Raw genomic sequence first — 19,259 nt, 5'->3', positions numbered from 1 at the left:
AAGAAATCATCAAAATATGCCATGCAAAATTTCACAACATGAAAAAATGCAGTATTTTACTACTTCATGATATTAGAGTTTCTTCTGCAGCATACAAATACAGAATGAAAATTTTTATTAGTGTTTGCTATTCCAAATGCTAACAGAAGGAAGCATATACTATAATTTCAAAAGAAACTGGACATCTGCATGAACTTTTTATTGATACAATATTTAATAATGTGTCAGCCCAATTTTGGCCTTAATTAGATACTTTCCTCACCAGTAGACTTAAAAGCAATTTTTCATAAAAGGAAGGCAGTATTTTGGTCCATTCCTCCTTAACACAATAGCCATGTTTGTGCAGTTCAAAGCCAACATTTCAGTTCATCCCATGTATTCAGTGAGATAATGTTGAATTTCTAATCAAGTGATAAAATATCTGATTTTCTGAACAAGAATAAACAATGTGGAACATTATGAGAACACAACTGGGTGGGTAAACTATAAATTACTCAACAATTCACTATACTGGAAGCAATGGCATCAAAGCAGAATGATATGAACTTTAGTATGGAGCACCAAATTCAAAATTAATTCTACTTTTTTTTGTCTTCAAGACAGGAGTAACTGTTAAGTCCAAAAGCAGAAGAGAACTTAAAAAGAGGAATAATGCAAACTGGAATGGACAGCAGGACAGATGGTCATTTTATATACAGTACAAAATGAATAGAGTGTTACTGGGGCTGTTTCAAGTTAAGTGTGAGCAAGTGTGGCATCTTCTTGTTTGCATCCAAGTATTTAAAACTCCTGATATGACCATGAAAGTAGTATCTGGGATATACACTGTTTAGAAGTTGAAATAAGTGTCATGAGACAAATTATATATTTTAGAGTAGACTATAAAATATTTAAGGGCAAAGGCCTCATGCCACTGGTAGAATGACTAACATATAGGTTAGTACAAAAGTATCATTTTAACGTAGCCACCTACCAAAGTAGTTAAATTAATTAATTAAATTGGCATCGTTTTTATTACACCTCATATTGTGAATACCTTCACAATGAGTTGCCATGGTATTGTACTGCCTTGAATAACTAACACTTCATCAGTGGAGAAGAATACTAAATAAGTAAATAAGTAAGTTTCGATAAAACTGTTCAAAAATTTAAACGGGTTTACTTATTCTCAGCAGATACCACCACCCAGATGGCACCGTTTCAAAGCTTGTTGGCTTCTCCTCGGTGGGTGGGCAGGTACCCTGGTGTTGCAATAGTGACAACCCAGTTATGAAGTATAACTTCAAAATATGAGAGATGCCTGATGATGTGCAGTGATATAGACTATACATTATTTAAAGGCAAAGGCCTCATGCTACGAGGTAGAATGACTAATACTGTATATAGGTTAGTACAAAAGCATCATTTTAATGTAGATTTCTACCAAAGTAGGTAATTTAATTAATTAAATTGGCATCGTTTTGGTTATACAGGGTGATTCACTACCAGTGCGACAAACTTGCAGGAGGTGTAGGGGGCACAAAGACGAATCGGAATCACATGGCATTGCAGGATCGGAAATGCCTTCGTCATGCAGTAGAGGACGTTGAATGGGAGGTCGCGTGAACAGCGATCCCGCTGGAAGTCAGCATTTGCAAACCATTTCTGTTGAAGAAACCAAGTAGCAAAAGTCCTCCGGAGTGGATAATCTGCAGGCTCCAATGATTGGACGCGTTGCAGATGGTATGAACTCATTTGGTTTGTTGACAGTATCCTCCATACAGTGGATTGGAAAATACCCAATCATTGGCCTATCGCTCGAGTACTCGTACTCGGATTGCTTTCTGCAAGATGTAGGACATTCTCTTCATTGTCTGCCGTCCTCGTCGTTCGCTCTCAATTCATGGTACCTCTCGTGAAACAACCAGTCTCACGTAACCTTCTGTGCACATGTGCGAAAATCGAATGATGAGGAGCATGTGCGGGAAATGTTCCTGGTAAAAGCGCAAAGCGGCGCGCCCGTTACAGTCCGCAGCTCCATACATGAGGTGCATGTCGGCCAGTTCAACGTTTGAATACTCGTCCATCCTACTGCCTTGGGAACCAGTTCGCAAATGCTGACTTCCAGGGGGATCGCTGTTCACGCGACCTCCCGTTCAATGTCCTCTACCGCATGACGAAGGCATTGTGGACCCTGCAATGCTATGTGATTCCGATTCGTCTTTGTGCTCCCTAAACCTCCTACAAGTTTGTCGCACTGGTAGTGAATCACTCTGTATATCTCATATTGTGAATGCCTTCACAACGAGTTGCCATGGTATTGTACTACCTTGAATAAGTAACACTTCACCAGTGGAGAAGACTACTGTTACTTACTCTCAGCAGATACCACTACCCAGACGGCACCATTTGAAAGCTTGTTGGCTTCTCCTCGGTGAGTGGGCAGGTACACTGGTGTTGCAATAGTGACAACCCAGTTATGAAGTCTACCTCGTAGCATGAGGCCTTTGCCCTTCAATATTTATAGTCTATATCACTGCACACTATCAGGCATCTCTCATATTGTGAAGTTATACTTCATAACTGGGTTGTCACTATTGCAACACCAGGTTAGCTGCTCACAAACTGAGGAGAAGCCAACAAGCTCTGAAACGGTGCCATCTGGGTGGTGGTATCTGCTTAGAATAAGTAACAGTAATCTTCTCCACTGAAGTGTTACTTATTCAAGGTAGTACAATGCCATGGCAACTCGTTGAGAAGGCATTCACAATATGAGATATAACCAAAATGATGACAATTTAATTAATTAATTTAACTACTTTGGTAGATGTCTACGTTAAAATGATGCTTTTGCACTAACCTATATGTTAGATATTTTAGAGTATTAACAATATTTGCATATATGCTGAATAATAATCATATTTAATTTTTTTAAAATAAAATCACTACATTCTGACCATTGATAATTTGACATGATATACATAAAACAAAAACTGTCACACTGATTATTTTTACTCTGACTGCTCAAAAGTACTGCAACAAAATTTTCTTGCAGTAGCTGTTAAGTGGACAGTGTCAGAAGCAGAAGTGATGGTAAAAAGAAGTCAGTCCTTGTCCATAAAATATTTCATAGGGAATAAATTAATAAGGTTTGAGAAGAAGGGAAAAATCTTTGCCTTCTCAAACTTTCACCTATGATGATAATAAAAGCTTCACACATGAGGAATTCTGTAAGGAATGGGAGGATAGAAGTTTACTAAACTCTAACAGGGAGCTAAATGATTTTATAATAACAGAGCAAAGTGGAAGAGAAATTGTTGATGTTAAACATAAAAAAAAAAGGCACCTGGGGTGGATGGAATCTATATAGTTATATTGAAGGAGGCAGCGAGGGAAGTTAGCAAAACATTAGCCATAATTTTGAGAGCATCCTTAGATTCAGGGGAGGTCCCCATGGACTGAAGATGTGTAAATGTATCCCCAATTCACAAAGGAGGTTCAAATGCTGACACAAATAATTATAGATTTGTTAGTTTAACTTTAGTTCTGGGGAAAAAATAATGGAGTCACTGGCTAAAGAAGTGATGCAGGATCACCTAGACAAGACTGCAGTAATAGTTCAGACACATCATGGGTTTGTTAAGAGGAAGTCTTGTCTGACAAATTTGTTTGAATACAATGATGTGGTCACAAAGGAACCGGATGCAAAAAATAATTTTGATATCATATACTTGGATTTCAGGAAAGCTTTTGATACTGTTACACATGGAAGACTGCTTTACAAATTGGAGCAGTATGGCATTAAAGGCAAGCTACTGCAATGGATAAAGGGATGGTTGAGTGGGAGATGGCAGAGAGTGGCAATAAATGGACACTTCTCTACATGGACTAATGTTATTAGTGGATTCCCCCAGGGATTGATGCTGGGCCCAGTGTTGTTTTGTATATTTATCAATGATATCAATGAATGTATATCAGGTCCAAGTTTACAGATGATACAAAGGTTGGCAGGGCTGTTAATGACAATAAAGACAGTATGCTACTGCAACAGGATCTAGAAAAGTTAGGCAGATGGGCTGAGAAGTGGCAACTAAAGTTTAACATTGACAAATGCAAAGTACTGCATATGGGTAGCATTAACTCAAGAGAAATGTACCAAATGTGTGATACTACACTCAGGGAGGTGGAGAATAAAAAAAACCTAGGGGTAATTGTGCAGTTAGATATGAAGTTCTCTGAGCAGTGCAGATGGGCAGCCAAAGAAGGTCATGGAGTTTTGTCATTGATATATAGGAATTTTTCTAGCAGAGACAAAGAGGTGATTATGCCCTTGTATAAGGCAATAGTTAGGACACACATTGAGTACTGTGTACAGGTGTGGAGGCCTCATTTTAGAAAGGATATAGAGTTGCTATAATGAGTACAGAGAAGGGCAACAAGATTGATGAGAAGAACAAAGGGGTGCTCTTACCAAGAGAGGCTGAAGTTCTGCAAGTTGCAGCATCTGGGGACTATGCACCTGTGAGTTTATCTGATCGAGGTGTATAAGGTCTTGAATTGTTTGAGCAGGGTAAATGCTGATGGGATACTTCAGCTTGCTCAGATTAAGAATCTGAGGGGGCATAGATTGAAATTGAGGAAAGACAGTTGCAGAATAGATGTTCAGAAGTTTTCCTTTAGCCAGCGAGTAGTTGATTGATGGAACATACCTCAATCTGTTGTTGTGGAAGTTGGTAGCTTAAATAAATTTAAGGCTGAACTAGACAAACATTTGGAGTGTCTCGATGGGTGAAATGGGAAGGTTTTTTGTTTTTTTTTTGGCTGATGCTATATAAGTTTGCTTTCTTGCATCATATGCCTCAACTAATGCTAATGATAATGATGTTCAGACACTTCACAAATTTTTTAGAGTATATGACAACCTTGGAAGGTACAAAAATCATGGCTTATATGCTGGGTACAAAATCTAGCCCTTACGTTCATATGCACCTAATGAGATGTTATATACTGTATATTCTAGTTCATGTAAGTTGACCTTTCAAGTATTAGAAATCATAGAAAATTTTAAAGTCACATCATCCATCCAACCTTTCTCATGAGTATGAACAAAAACTCCCCCTGTTGAAAACTATTTTTGGCATACTTTTTCTGCTGAAAATAATCATCAGTTTTAAACAATACTGTTTACTAAAAGTAAACCTTCAAGATTATCAATTTATAGAAAACATATTTCCATATTAAGGTGCTGTTCACAGAGAAACCAATTTGCAGTAATAAAAGTCAATAATACTGTAATAAAATATAAATACACAAGGCATAATAAGATATGAGCATGAATTAACTATAAAATATTGGTGTAAATACATCATAGTTAGCTCATAAAAATAAACTACATTCGTAGTGTAAAGGCATTGATTGAATTGTATCTCATATTGTGGCTACTTCCATGAGTTACCATGTATTGCACTACCTGAAGGTAGTCATAATATGAGATACAATTAAATTGATGCCTTTACAACTATGGGATATTTACACCAATGTTATAGTAAAATCTGAATTTAAAACCACTGTTTAATTTGATTCAATTATTCTAATTCAATATTCAATTCAATAATTTTAATTCAATTATTCCTGCTCTTTCTTTTAAAAGTCTACGTTTACATTTTGTTACACTGCATAGCAAAATGTAAAGAAAATGATAGGTAACACTCCCTTATGCAGTATGTAGGAAGTCATAGACCAAAACCTTCAGGCATAGATGAGTGCTAATGTGACATCACTTTTATTGATGTAGTTTTTACTGAACTTTACTGAGCTATTCCTTATTGCCTTTTATTATAAACTATAAAATATTGGTAAATATTGATGCAAATACACCATAGTTAGTTCATAAAAATAAACTAAAATTGTAGTGTAAAGGCATCGATTTAATTGTATCTCATATTGTGATTATCTTCACAATGAGTTACCATGTATTGCACTACCTTGAATAAGTAATGCTTCACTAATAGAGAAAACTGGCGCCTCCGTAGCCAGGTGGGAAGGAGCAGCAGTGCGTAGCACATGCTTCTTGATTAAACCGTGGTTCGAGTCCGTGTTCACCAAATACGTTGAATGCAGAAAGGTCAGGGAATGACCACCGCATATCCCGGAGCAATATGGCCTTAGTTGCTAATGCTCCTAAAAACCAAAACAAACAAACAAAAACAATAGAGAAGACTATTGTAAAACATACAGTAAAAGTTTTTACTGTAATAAAGTTGTGAAATTCTAAAAGAGTTGTGAAATTCTATAAGATCTGGCATATTTTACAATCATCCAGAAATACTAAGAAAGCAATCTGACACTCATATCAAAATCACATTTGTCTTTTAAGAATTAATGTGAAAAAGTGGGACATGTTTCTCATTAAGGGATATTTGCAGGATTATCATACCCTTTCATCTTTTGTGGCCAGCAGAATTTAAACTGCATAAAAAAGGGGATCAAGGGATCAACTTATATGAAATATAAAATTAAGCACAAATTTACAAGACAAAAAATATAAGTTGACTTATACAACACATTGTAGCACAAATTTCAACTACCTCTTTAAGGAAATCATCTCATTTGAATTATATTCTTTATTGCAGCTTGCACACAAAATAAAGCCAAAATAATTGTAAATTCATACTTTCTGGCTGCCTAAGTTTTCGGCTGACAGTGTTCTTTGAACAACGTGAACACCTGATATGCACAGTACTGGTTAAAATATTCTTTCCACTGTAAATTACCTATTAAATTCTATTTCAATAAAATAAGGAGCTATCTGATTTACTCTCTTCTTTTTGTGTATGATGAGCATATAAGTAGAACTCCTTATTGCCATTCTTAGCTCTCTTTGCTAATGATTTTGCATACTCAGTTTTCACTTGTCTTACCACAGTGGTAGTTTTTGTTAGATATATGCTTACAATACTGATATAAAAGCGTTCAAAGCTATACATCTCTGCAATTACATGTTCCAGAGATATAAAGGTCCCATATGCTCACCACAAATGCCACAATAGACAGGATTTAAACCCCTAACTTGGCAGTTTAAATGCTAATGACCAAAATATTTAAATTTTTTGATCATTAGCAGTTTACACACTAATTCAGTTATTCTCCAAATCACAGCCTCAAGAAATGTACTACTTGTTTGTTGTCTGTGGATTAATCTGGAATGGGAGATGATACAGCCAAGGGGGGATGTGTGTGCGTGTGTGCGTGCATGTGTGCGCGTGCATGTGTGTGCGTGCATGTGTTCAATGTAGTGTGTGAGGATATTAGATATTATCTCAGTGTTCTGATGGGTGTTTATAAGATCTTGAAGAACAGAGTGAATGCCCTTAAAGGAATTAAGTTAGAGGGGACCCATCAAGCTCTCAGGTGCTTACCTCAATGCCAGAGCTTGCATTTTGGGTAAATCAATGGCAACCTCCAAGGCAAAATGCACTGGTCCTATATGAGATAGCTATTATCAAGGAAATGGGAAATATATTACATAAAAAGGATAGGTGGAATAGGATCAGGGTATGTCTGCAAGGGGTAAAATTTGAAGATTTTATAGAGCAGATATCTTTTAAAGGCACATAAGGAGATATTGTTGTACATGTTGAAAATAATGACATTAAGACTAGGAGATCTTGACTACTTGACAAGTAGAGGACAATGTTTAAAAAGAGATGCAAGTTAGGGATCAATTTGAAAGCGTCTGCAATTCTGCCAGACTCAATAGGGGGAGATAGTACATGATGAGAGCCTTGACAATCAATTTGGCCCTGGAAAGATCATGCAAGGCTCATTGGGTAGAATTTTTCTCAGTGTGGTCTGTGCTTGTTAACAGGAGAGACTTCTTCTACAGGAATGGGATACACTTAAATAGAAAGGGTGAAAGAATATTTTCTGATTCTATTGAGGCAGTGTTAGGTGGGTCAGAAAACTACTAGCTTGAGGGGGGAGTATTCACAGACTAATAGATTAAAAACAGCCATAGGCAGATATGAAAGTGATTCTTGCACTGCATCCAGAAAACAGGTACCAGGTATTTCCAGGCCTGATGTGGTTTATCACGGAACAAGGAAATATATGGGCTATATTAGTGTAACTAAGAGTAAGAACAAGTGCATGTATACTAGAAAGTACACCAATGCTAGGAACATTAGTGTACTTGTATTTTAGATAAGATGTAGAGTTGCTTGAGTGTGTACAGAGAAGGGCAACAAGATTTGTGAGAGGAATGAAGGGGTCCCCTTACCAAACAAGGCTTAAGTTCTGCAAACTGCAGTGGCTGGAGACTAGAGATCACCTGTGAGGTGGTCTGACTGAGGTGTATAAGGCCTTGAATGGGTTGAGCACGCTGAATTCTGATGGGATTCTTCTGCTTGCTCAGATTACAAACCTGAGGGAACATAAATTCAAATTGAAGAAAGACAATTGTAGAATAATAGATGTGCAGAAATTTAGCCAGTGGGTGGTTAATTGCTGGAACAAACTTCCATCTGCTGTTGTTGTTGTGGAAGTTGACAGCTTAAATAAATTCAAGGAGGAAATGGGCAAACTTTTAGAGCGAATAGATGTATGAAATTGTTTTTTTTTTTTTTTTTTTTTTTTTTGGATGATGCTACACAATACACTTGTTTTCTTGCATCACATGCCTCCATTACTACTACATAGTAAATAAATTTAAGTGATAGTCAAGTCATCAAATGCAAACATTGTGGGGATATCAGAGATGTGATGTCATTCAGATATAAGGGATGCAGAATTTGAATATGGAGAGTACAATGTATACAGAAAGGCCAGACAGTACAGGAGGGTGAGGGGTTATGCTGTTAATTAAGAAGCAAATAAAATCTAAGGCAGTGCATCCAATAGACATGGGTGATCAGTGCAATGCTGAGTCAGTTGCAGTCAATGCAATGTTGAGTATGACATAAGCACTGGAAAACAAAAATTAGGGGGTAGGAGTGTGTTATGGGAACAACGACGTAATGAGTACAATGAACAACTGTACAGAAAAATAGAGTGGGCTAGTAAATCAGAATGTCTTTTAATGTCAATTTTAACTTTTCAGATATTGACTGAAAACTTGTGGGTTGTTCACTCATACACTAGCAAAACTTTTGTGGATTTACTGAATGACTGTTTTCTATGCAGCATGTTAGACAGGCAACAAGAAAGAGCAATATGCTTGGTCCGATTAACAGCAGCAACCATCATTAAGAATTTGCAGAAAAATGAATTTCTGGGTGGCAGTATTCACAGTGTATTGATGTAGGATTTACTTAAAGATGTAACTACCATCAACGGTAAAAGGAAAGTTTTTTCCTATTGTAAAGGAGGCTACAGTGGTCTCAGACAGTTTTTAAATTCTATATGGTGGGACCATCTAATGATGTTACCAACAACAAATTCTAAATGGGAAATATTTGGGGAAATAATTATAGAAGCTACTAGGCATTTCATACCAACTAAGAAATACTGTTCAAGACCTAAATTTATATCAGATGCCCCACTTAGACATGTGGCAGAGAAGGAAAATGCATGGGATGCATAAAAATTATCAGGTGACATGATACAGAAACCTATGGTAGATATAAACTAGTCTGCAATCAAGTCAAAAAAGATGTTAGGCAAGCCAAGGCAGATTACAAGAAGTCACTGGCAAAGAATGCCTAAAAAAGCAGAAAGACTTCTTTACTTATTTTAACAGTAGAAGGAAGGGGTTGAGTCACACTGATCCAATTGATGTTGATGGTTTAACTGTTGATGATATTGCCCAGGTTGCTGAAAGGCTGAATAGGCATTTTGTATCAACATTCACATATGAGGAAATATTTAGGGAGGCAGATGCCACAAGTTTATCAAACTCTAACAGGAAGGTGAATAATTTTGGGCAACTGAGAGAAAGTGGATGAGAAATTGTTGAGGTTAAACATAAAAAAAGGCATTTGCAATGGATGGGATCTATTAAATTATATTAAGGGAGGCAGCAAAAGAGGTAAGCAAACCCTTAGCAAAAATTCTGAGAGCATTTTTAGATTAGGAGGCAGACCCTGTGGACTGGAGACGTTCAAATGTATGCCCACTTCACAAAGAGGATCGTCAACGAGTGACATGAGTAATTACAGACCTGTTACCTTAGCTTCTGTTCCAGGGAAAATAATGGAATCACTGTTTAAAGAAGTAATGCAGGGCCATCTGAATAGCAATGCACTTATAATACAGTTGCAGCATGGATCTGTTAAGGGGCAGTCTTGTCTGACAAATATGATTAGATATTATGACTATTATGACACAGTGACAAAGAAACTGGAAGCAAAACACAATTTTGACATCATATATTTGCATTTCAGGAAAGCTTTTGATACCGTTGTACATAAAATGACTGCTGCACTAATTGGAGCAGTGTGCCATTAAAAGAACATTACTATGGACAAAGAGATGATTGGTTAGGAGAAGACTAATTGGAGCAGTGTGCCATTAAAGGAACATTACTATGGACAAAAAGATGATTGGTTGGGAGAAGATAGAGAGTGGTTATCAATGGATATTGCTCTTTGTGGACAAACATTATTAATGGAGTCTCTCAGGGTTTGGTGCTGGGCACACTGATGTTTTCTGTATCGATTATTGATACTGATGAGGATATATCAGGCTTAGTGTCTAAATTTGCAGATGATACAAAGGTTGACAGTCAATAACCACCAAAGAGTGGGTACTGACAATAATGAAGATATGCTGCTGCTGCAACAAGATCTAGAAAATTAGGCAAATGGGCCAAGAAATCGCAATTGAAATACAGGGTTGTTAAAATTAAAGTATCCCTATGCAGAGGGCTCTGGAGCGAGTTCTAAGGATTGTACTGAAGAGAAATTTGGATAACAGGTACAATAAGGAATGCGCTCGCCATTTATTGGAAAAAAAATATATAGTTACAAAATTTGTCACTATATGGCACTGTGGCAATGCAAATCACTTGAACAGCGCTACAATTGTTCAATGTGTCCTCCATTTTGGTTAACAGCAGTTTCTATTCGAAGAACAGCATTTTCTACAGCAGAACGTAACATGTCAACTGGAATAGCCAGCACATGATGTCTAATGCTGTCCTTCAGATCTGCCAGAGTTTGTCATCCTTCCTGATACACCTGGTTCTTCAAAAAATCCCACAACCAGAAGTTGCATGGGGTGGCCAAGATGTCTGGAAACAACGGCTGATGACCAGTTCGTCTGTAAAGTGCTGCCTTATCAATTTTTGGACACAATGGTGGATATGGGGGTGGTGCACCATCTTGCATGAATATGGTATCCTGAAGGCACTCACGTTGTTGCAGCTCTGGTATTGCAAAATTTGCCAACATTTCATAATATTGCTGTCCAGTGATGGAACAGGTGCGGGGTCCAGTCGGTGTTACCTGTTCAAAAAAATATACCCCAATCATGAATGTGGCCATAAATCCACACCACAATGTCACGTTTGGAGAATGCAATGGGACCTCTTGGATAACTCGAGGGTCTCCTGTTGCCCAAATGCGACAGTTGTGCGTATTCACTTGTCCTTTAAGTAGTAGTGGGCTTCATAACTCCAAAGGATGTTCCATGGTCTAGTGATATCCACTGCCATTCATGCCAGAAACTGAAGTGCATATGTGAAATGAATATCTGCATCACCATGCTTTAGCTGCTGTAGCATGTGCATCTTGTAAGGATAGTAGCACAAGACCTGACGCATTACTAACCTTACAGTGGAATACAGCATGTCCACTTCACGAGAAACAGCTGGCACACTTGTGCTACCGCATGAAGATTGACTTGATAAATCCACGACAGCCATAGCCACATCTTCAACACGAGAGGAGTCCACTCATTTTCGGCCTCTACCTGGTTGAACACCAAGATGTCCTGTCACTTCAAATTTTGAAATCATTTTGCGGATGTGCTTCTGATGCCAGAATTCTCTGATAGCTGCAGCTGTATTGTTGCTGTTCTGATAGTACAGCTTCACTAATAGCACCTTTTCCTGCAACGTTGTTGGCATTGCTGTTGTAGTGCAGGCAAACATCTACTGTATGATTGAAGAGACTGCTTTGCTTTTATACAGTACAGTAGAACTGAGTAGTGGCGCTGTGGCAATAGCTTACGATTATACAAGTAATGTAAGTTATTTGCATAATCGTAACTAAGATAGTTACACGCCATATGGTGACACAGTGCCATACAGTGACAAATTTTGTAACTAATTTTTTTTCCAATAAATGGGGAGCGCATTCTTTATTGTACCTGTTGTCCAAATGTCTCTTCAGTACGAGCCTTAGAACTTGCTCCAGAGCCCTCTACATAGGGATACTTTAATTTTAACAACCCTTTATAACATTGACAAATGCAAAGTACTGCATATGGGTAGCAGTAATCCCAGAGTGATGTATCAACTGTCTGGTACTACACTCAGGGTAGTGGTGAATGAAAAAGATCTGGGGGGTAATTGTGCTGTCAGACATGAAATTTTCTGAGCAGTACAGACAGGCTGCCAGAGTAGAACATGGGTTCTGTCAATGATATACAGGAATTTTGCTAGCAGGGATAAGGAGGTTATTATCTGATTGTATAAGGCAATGGTCAAGCCACATCCTGAGTCCTGCATACAGGCCTTATTTTAGGAAGGATGTAGAGCTGTTGGAATGGGTACAAAGAAGGGCGACAAGACCGGCGAGGAAAACAAAGGGGGTATTCTTACCAAAAAAGGCTTCAGTTCTGCAAACTGCAACATCTGGAAACTAGGCTCCTTGGAGGTGATCTGATTGAGGTGTTTATGTCTTTGAATGGCTTAAGCAAACTCAGTGGTGATGGGATTCTTCTTTTTTTCTCAGACTATGCACATGGGAAGGGACATAAATTCAAATTGAGGGAGGATGGCTGCAAAATGGATGTGAAAAAGTTATCTTCTGCCAATGGGTAGTTGATTGTTGGAACAAACTAATAACTGTTGGTTTGGAAATGGATAATTTGAATAAATTCAAGGAAGAACTAGACAAACTATTAGAGGGGATGGGATAGGTGAAATGGGATTTTTTTTTTTTTTTTTGGCTGATGCAGTATAAGTTTTATTTCTTGCATCATTTGCTACTATTAATACTAATACTAATATTAGTATTAATATTATAATTAATATTATAATATATTATTATAATATATTAATTATAATAATATATAATAATATTATATATTATTATATATTATATAAATGAATATCTGCATCACCATGCTTTAGCTGCTGTAGCATGTGCATCTTGTAAGGATAGTAGCACAACACCTGACGCATTACTAACCTTACAGTGGAATACAGCATGTCCACTTCACGAGAAACAGCTGGCACACTTGTGCTACCGCATGAAGATTGACTTGATAAATCCACGACAGCCATAGCCACATCTTCAACACGAGAGGAGTCCACTCATTTTCGGCCTCTACCTGGCCTCTACCACCATTATTATAATAATAATAATATTAATATTATAATATATAACTAATATTAATATTAGACCGGCGGAATTACTTAGCAAGTACAGGTCACTGTTGAAAAAAAGCCGTGAATTAGGGTTGAACTTGAAAGTGTCTGCAATTCTGCCCAGACACGATAGGAGGGAGTATATGATGAGAGCCTTGTCGATCAATTCGGCCCTGGAGGGATTGTGCAAGGCTCAAGGGGTAGACTTTTTTTCAGCCTGGACTGTACTTGTTAACAGGAGAGATTGCTTCTACAGGGATGGGATACACTTAAATAGAAAGGGTGCAAGAATTTTTGCTGATGCTGTCGAGGCAGTGTTAGGTGGGTCGGAAAACTGCTAGTTAAGGGGGATACAAGGACTAATAGATTAACAGTAGCCAGTGGCAGAGGTGGAAGTGATTCTTGCACTGCTTCTATTGAAATGAGCAGAAGTCTGAAAAACAAGATGCAGGATATTTCAGAGACTGCTGGTAGTCATTGCGGTACAAGTAAACACATGGGTTGTGTTAGGGTAGCTAAGAATAGAAACAGGTGCATGTATACCTGCGTGTACACCAATGCTAGGAGTTTGGTAAATAAATTTGATGAATTTGAGGTATTGCTCAAAACATCAAAGGCAGATATTGTTGGGATATCAGAGACGTGGTGTCACACAGATATAAGTAATGCGGAACTGGAATTTGGGGAATACAATGTGTATAGAAAGGACAGACAGGACAGGAGGAGAGGAGGGGTTATGCTATTAATTAAGAAACACATAAAGTCCAAGGAAGAGAAGCCAGTCGACATCGATGGACAGGGCAGTGTCGAGTCAGTTTGGTGTGACATAAGCATAGGGAAATCAAAATTGAGAGTAGGAGTGTGCTATAGGCCTAATGACTCTGATGAGTATAATAAGATATTGTACAGGGAAATAGAGTGGGCCAGTAAATCAGAGAGTCTTATAATGGGGGACTTTAATTTCCCAGATATTGACTGGAATTTGTGGGTTGGTCACTCGCACACTAGCAAGGCTTTTGTGGATTTATTGGATGATTGTTTTCTCCATCAGCATGTTCGTGAGGCAATAAGAGGGAGCAATACTCTTGATCTGATTATCAGTAGTGATTCTTCATGCATTAAGAACCTGCAGATAAATGAACCACTAGGTGGCAGTGATCACAGTGTGTTGAAGTGGGATTTACTCAAGGAGGTAACTACCATCAGAGGTAAAGGGAAGGGTTTTTGTTTTCGTAAAGGCGACTATGATGGTCTGAGACAGTATTTAAATTCTATACAGTGGGACCAACTGATGATGTTACCAACAGCAAACTCAAAATGGGAAGCATTCAAGGAACTAATCTTGGAGGCTACCAGGCTTTACATACCAACTAAGAAATATTGTTCAAGGTTTAGGCCTAAATGGTTTTCAGATGAACTAATGAGACATGTGGCAGAGAAGAAAAATGCATGGGATACATACAAATTAATGGGTGACATGGAAGCCTATGATAGATATAAGTTGGTCTGTAACCAAGTCACAAAGGAGATTAGGCAGGCAAAGGCAGACTATGAAAAATCCCTGGCAAAGGATGCAAAGAAAAACAGAAAAGAGTTCTTTACATACTTGAACTCGAAAAGGAAAGGGATGAATCAGATTGGTCCACTGGATATTGATGGTTCAACAGTTGAGGATCCTGCTCAGGTGGCTAACAATCTAAACGAGTATTTTGCATCTACATTCACGCATGAGGAGTTATTCAGGAAGGAGAATGATGTAGGTAAAGTAAACATTGGCAGTGAGCTGGATGATTTTGTAATAACTGAGAGGAAAGTGGAGGAGAGATTGTTGAGGATAAACATAAAAAAGGCACCTGGGGTGGATGGGATCTATCCAGTTATATTAAAGGAGGCAGCAAAGGAAGTATGCAAACCCCTAGCCATAATTATGAGAGCTTCTTTGGACTCAGGGGAGGTACCCATAGACTGGAGATGTGCAAATGTAACCCCAATTCACAAAGGAGGATCAAAGGCTGACACAAGTAATTATAGACCTGTTAGTTTAACTTCTGTTCCAGGTAAATTAATGGAGGCACTGGTTAAAGAAGCACTGCAGGATCATCTAGACAAGAATTCTGTTATAGCTCAGACGCAGCATGGTTTTGTTAAGGGCAGGTCTTGCCTGACCAATTTGATTGGATACTATGATGTAGTCACAAAAGAACTGGATGCAGGGAATAACTTTGATATTATATATTTGGATCTTAGAAAGGCTTTTGATACTGTTGCACATGGAAGACTGCTGCACAAATTGGAGCAGTGTGGCATTGGAGGCAAATTGCTGCTATGGATAAGGGGATGGTTGAGTGGCAGAAGACAGAGAGTGGTAATCAATGGACACTGCTCAACGTGGACTAATGTTATTAGTGGAGTTCCTCAAGGTTCAGTGTTGGGTCCGTTCTTGTTTTCGGTGTTTATGAATGATATTGATGATGGGATATCAAGTTTAATGTCCAAGTTTGCAGATGATACAAAGGTTGGCAGGGTCGTTAAGGACAATACTGACGCTATGCTGCTGCAACAGGATCTGGAAAGGTTGAACAGATGGGCTGAGAGGTGGCAAATGAGGTTTAACATCGACAAATGTAAAGTGCTGCATATGGGAAACAGTAACCCCAGAGCAACGTATCAACTCTGCGGTACTACACTGACAGTGGTGGAGAATGAAAAGGACCTGGGGGTAATTGTGCAGGCAGATATGAAGTTCTCTGAGCAGTGCAGACGAGCTGCAAGAGTAGCTCATGGTGTCTTGTCAATGATATACAGGAATTTTTCTAGCAGGGATAAGGAGGTGATTATTCCCTTGTATAAGGCAATGGTAAGGCCACATCTTGAGTACTGTATACAGGTCTGGAGGCCTCATTTCAAGAAGGATGTAGAGCTGCTGGAACGGGTACAGAGAAGGGCAACAAGATTAGTAAATGGAACAAAGGGTTGCTCTTACGAAGAAAGGCTTGAGTTTTGCAAATTACAGAGTTTGGAGACTAGGCACCGGCGAGGTGATCTGATAGAGGTGTATAAGGCTTTGAATGGTTTGAGCATGCTCAATGCCAATGGGATTCTTCATCTTTCTCAGAATAATCACCTCAGAGGGCATAAATTCAAATTGAGGAAGGACGGATGTCGGATAGATGTGCGGAAATTTGCCTTTGGCCAGCGGGTGGTTGGTTGGTGGAACCGACTTCCATCACTTGTTGTTGAAGTTGATAGCCTAAACAAATTTAAAGCTCAACTGGACAGGTATTTCGAACGAAAGGAGGGGTGAAATGGGAGTGGGTTTTTTTTTTTTTTTTTTTTTGGCTGATGCTGAATAAGCTTGCTTTCTTGCATCATATGCCTCTGCTAATGCTAATGCTAATGCTAATTAAAAAGCATAGGATAAGATAATTCTCAATCTAATGATCTGAGTTCATAGCCTATCCAAATTTTGCAATATAAAAATAATAGAACTTTCAACTTCTTTATAACAAGTGACAAGTCAGAAATGACTATTCCATTATGCATAAGTTCTCACAGTTTTACTAATGAAGACCATTGGTTATCAGATATTGATGGTTCAACAGGAATTTTTCTAGCAGGGATAAGGAGGTGATTATTCCCTTGTATAAGGCAATGGTAAGGCCACATCTTGAGTACTGTATACAGGTCTGGAGGCCTCATTTCAAGAAGGATGTAGAGCTGCTGGAACGGGTACAGAGAAGGGCAACAAGATTAGTAAATGGAACAAAGGGTTGCTCTTACGAAGAAAGGCTTAAGGTTTGCAAAAAATGCACCAACGTATGTATAAAGCACAAAAAAAATTCTGTTTCTGGTCATGAAATCAGAAATTAAAGAATTACTAAAGAACTTTGAAGAAGCAGAAACACACATGCAATATAATGTAAAAAGCACAAAAAAAATTATAATTAACAGTCTGCCTTACCTCTACATACAGGACAACATTCACCAGGTATGGTAATCGGTTTGGAACAAGCTGGAGGACTGCAGGAAACAGGATGGCAGATTACAGTTCCATTCTAAAACACAGAGAAAAAATATTCATTCCTATATAGTAGAGTGAATTACTATTACATAAAAATATTCTGACTCTTTTTAAACAAACAATTTCTAAGAATTTTGTAAGTTTGTTATGTTTTAAATGCTAAAATGTCTATTTCAGTAATCTAACACTATATGCATAAAATAGACTTACATACTATGCAAATGCAAAAAAAAAGCAACTTTAAAAAGATATAGAGTAAACTGTGTAAAATCTGGCACTTTACAATCAGAAATCCTTTAAATCCAGCATATGTTACAAAAAAATCAACATTTCATGATCCAGAATTGTCTGGAATTTGTATCAATGAGTGCGTTTGACTTTAAAAATCAATGAGTGCGTTTGACTTTAAAAATCAATGCAAAAAAGAAGGGTTATATTTTTATATTTAAAGTCAGTACTAGTATCAATAGAGGCAGATGATGGAAGAAATAAAACTTACATAGAAAACTTACAAGAAATCAAACAGCAAAAAAAAACAACAGAAATTCCCATATCACCTATCATATTTATCCCCTATAATAGTTTGTTGAGTTCTTCCTTAAATTAATCGAAACTACCCACACACATGGAACCAGAGGGAAGTTTGTTCAAAAATCAACTACCCACTCACTAAAATCAAATTTTCACACATCTATCTTGCAACCAACCTTCCTCAATTTGAATTTATGTCCCTTCATGCATATAGTCTGAGCAGGAGAAACAAAGCCATCAGCACTGAGTTAACTCTTTCACTCAATCCATTCAAAGCCTAAAACACCTTAATCATATCTCCTCACAGATATCTAATTCCACACACACACTGCAATTCACAGAACATGTAAGAGCACCCTTCTGTTCTCCTCGCTAATCTCATGGCTCTTCATTGCACCCATTTCAACAGATCCATATCCTTCCTAAAATGAGGCCTGAAAATCTGTATGCAGTACTGAAGGTGTGAACTAACCATTGCCTTAATACAATGGAATAATTACCTCCTTATCTATGCTGGCAAAATTCCTGGATATCATTGACAAAACAAAATGAACTGTGGTAGTAGACCATCTGCATTGCTCAGAGAACTTCATATCTGACTGCACAATCACCCCCAGGTACTTTTTATTCTCCACTACCCTGAGTATGACACCACACAGTTGCTATGTTATTCTGCTACTGCTACTACCCATATTCATCTGCCTGAATTTTTCTGGATCTTGTTGCAGTACCATACCCCCAAACAAGAAGAAGAAATGAATCACTTATAAGTTTATCAAGTGGAAATCTGCTGTACACCAATGGAAACAGTGAAAGGAGTGAAGGTGGAGTTGGGTTTCTGGTCCATAAAGATTTAAAAAACAACAGTTTGGAATTCAAAAGTACATCACCAAGAGTGTCAAGACTAATACTCAAGATTTCTAAGAGGTACAAGCTAAAGATTATAATGATTTATGCACCAACATCGAACCATGATGATGAAGAGGTTGAAGAAATGTACACCGAAATTGAGAGTCTTCTAGATGAGCAGAAAACCCACTACACTATTATTATGGGAGACTTCAATGCTAAGTTTGGGAAAAGACAAAACAGCACAGAAAGGGGAACTATAGGAAATTTTGGAATTGGTGAAAGAAATGAAAGAGGTGAAAGACTTGTGGAATTTGCAGAATCTCAAGGACTGTCAGTAATGAACAC

General features: G+C 37.9%; 1 protein-coding gene across 4 annotated transcripts in view; it reads right to left on the bottom strand.

Moving 5' to 3' along the window:
* The window catches only part of LOC150080448 (kielin/chordin-like protein), a 1,054,752-nt gene that overhangs the window by 180,233 nt on the left and 855,260 nt on the right, over positions 1-19,259 (bottom strand). For all 4 annotated transcript variants that reach the window (XR_016547392.1, XM_090381408.1, XM_090381409.1 and 1 more), the window contains one exon: positions 17,472-17,565. Coding sequence is in view for 3 of the 4 variants with exons in the window: in XM_090381408.1 (XP_090237534.1) it covers positions 17,472-17,565 (94 nt within the window). In the remaining variant the exon portion in view is untranslated. The remainder of the gene's footprint in view (positions 1-17,471; positions 17,566-19,259) is intronic.

The sequence above is a fragment of the Mastigoproctus giganteus genome, chromosome 9 (assembly GCF_048544385.1).
Source record: "Mastigoproctus giganteus isolate SK-2022 chromosome 9, ASM4854438v1, whole genome shotgun sequence".
In the NCBI taxonomy this organism is placed as follows: Eukaryota; Metazoa; Arthropoda; class Arachnida; order Uropygi; family Thelyphonidae; genus Mastigoproctus; species Mastigoproctus giganteus.
Note: the sequence above shows the minus strand (reverse complement) of the source record. Positions and strands in the feature narration are given on the sequence as shown.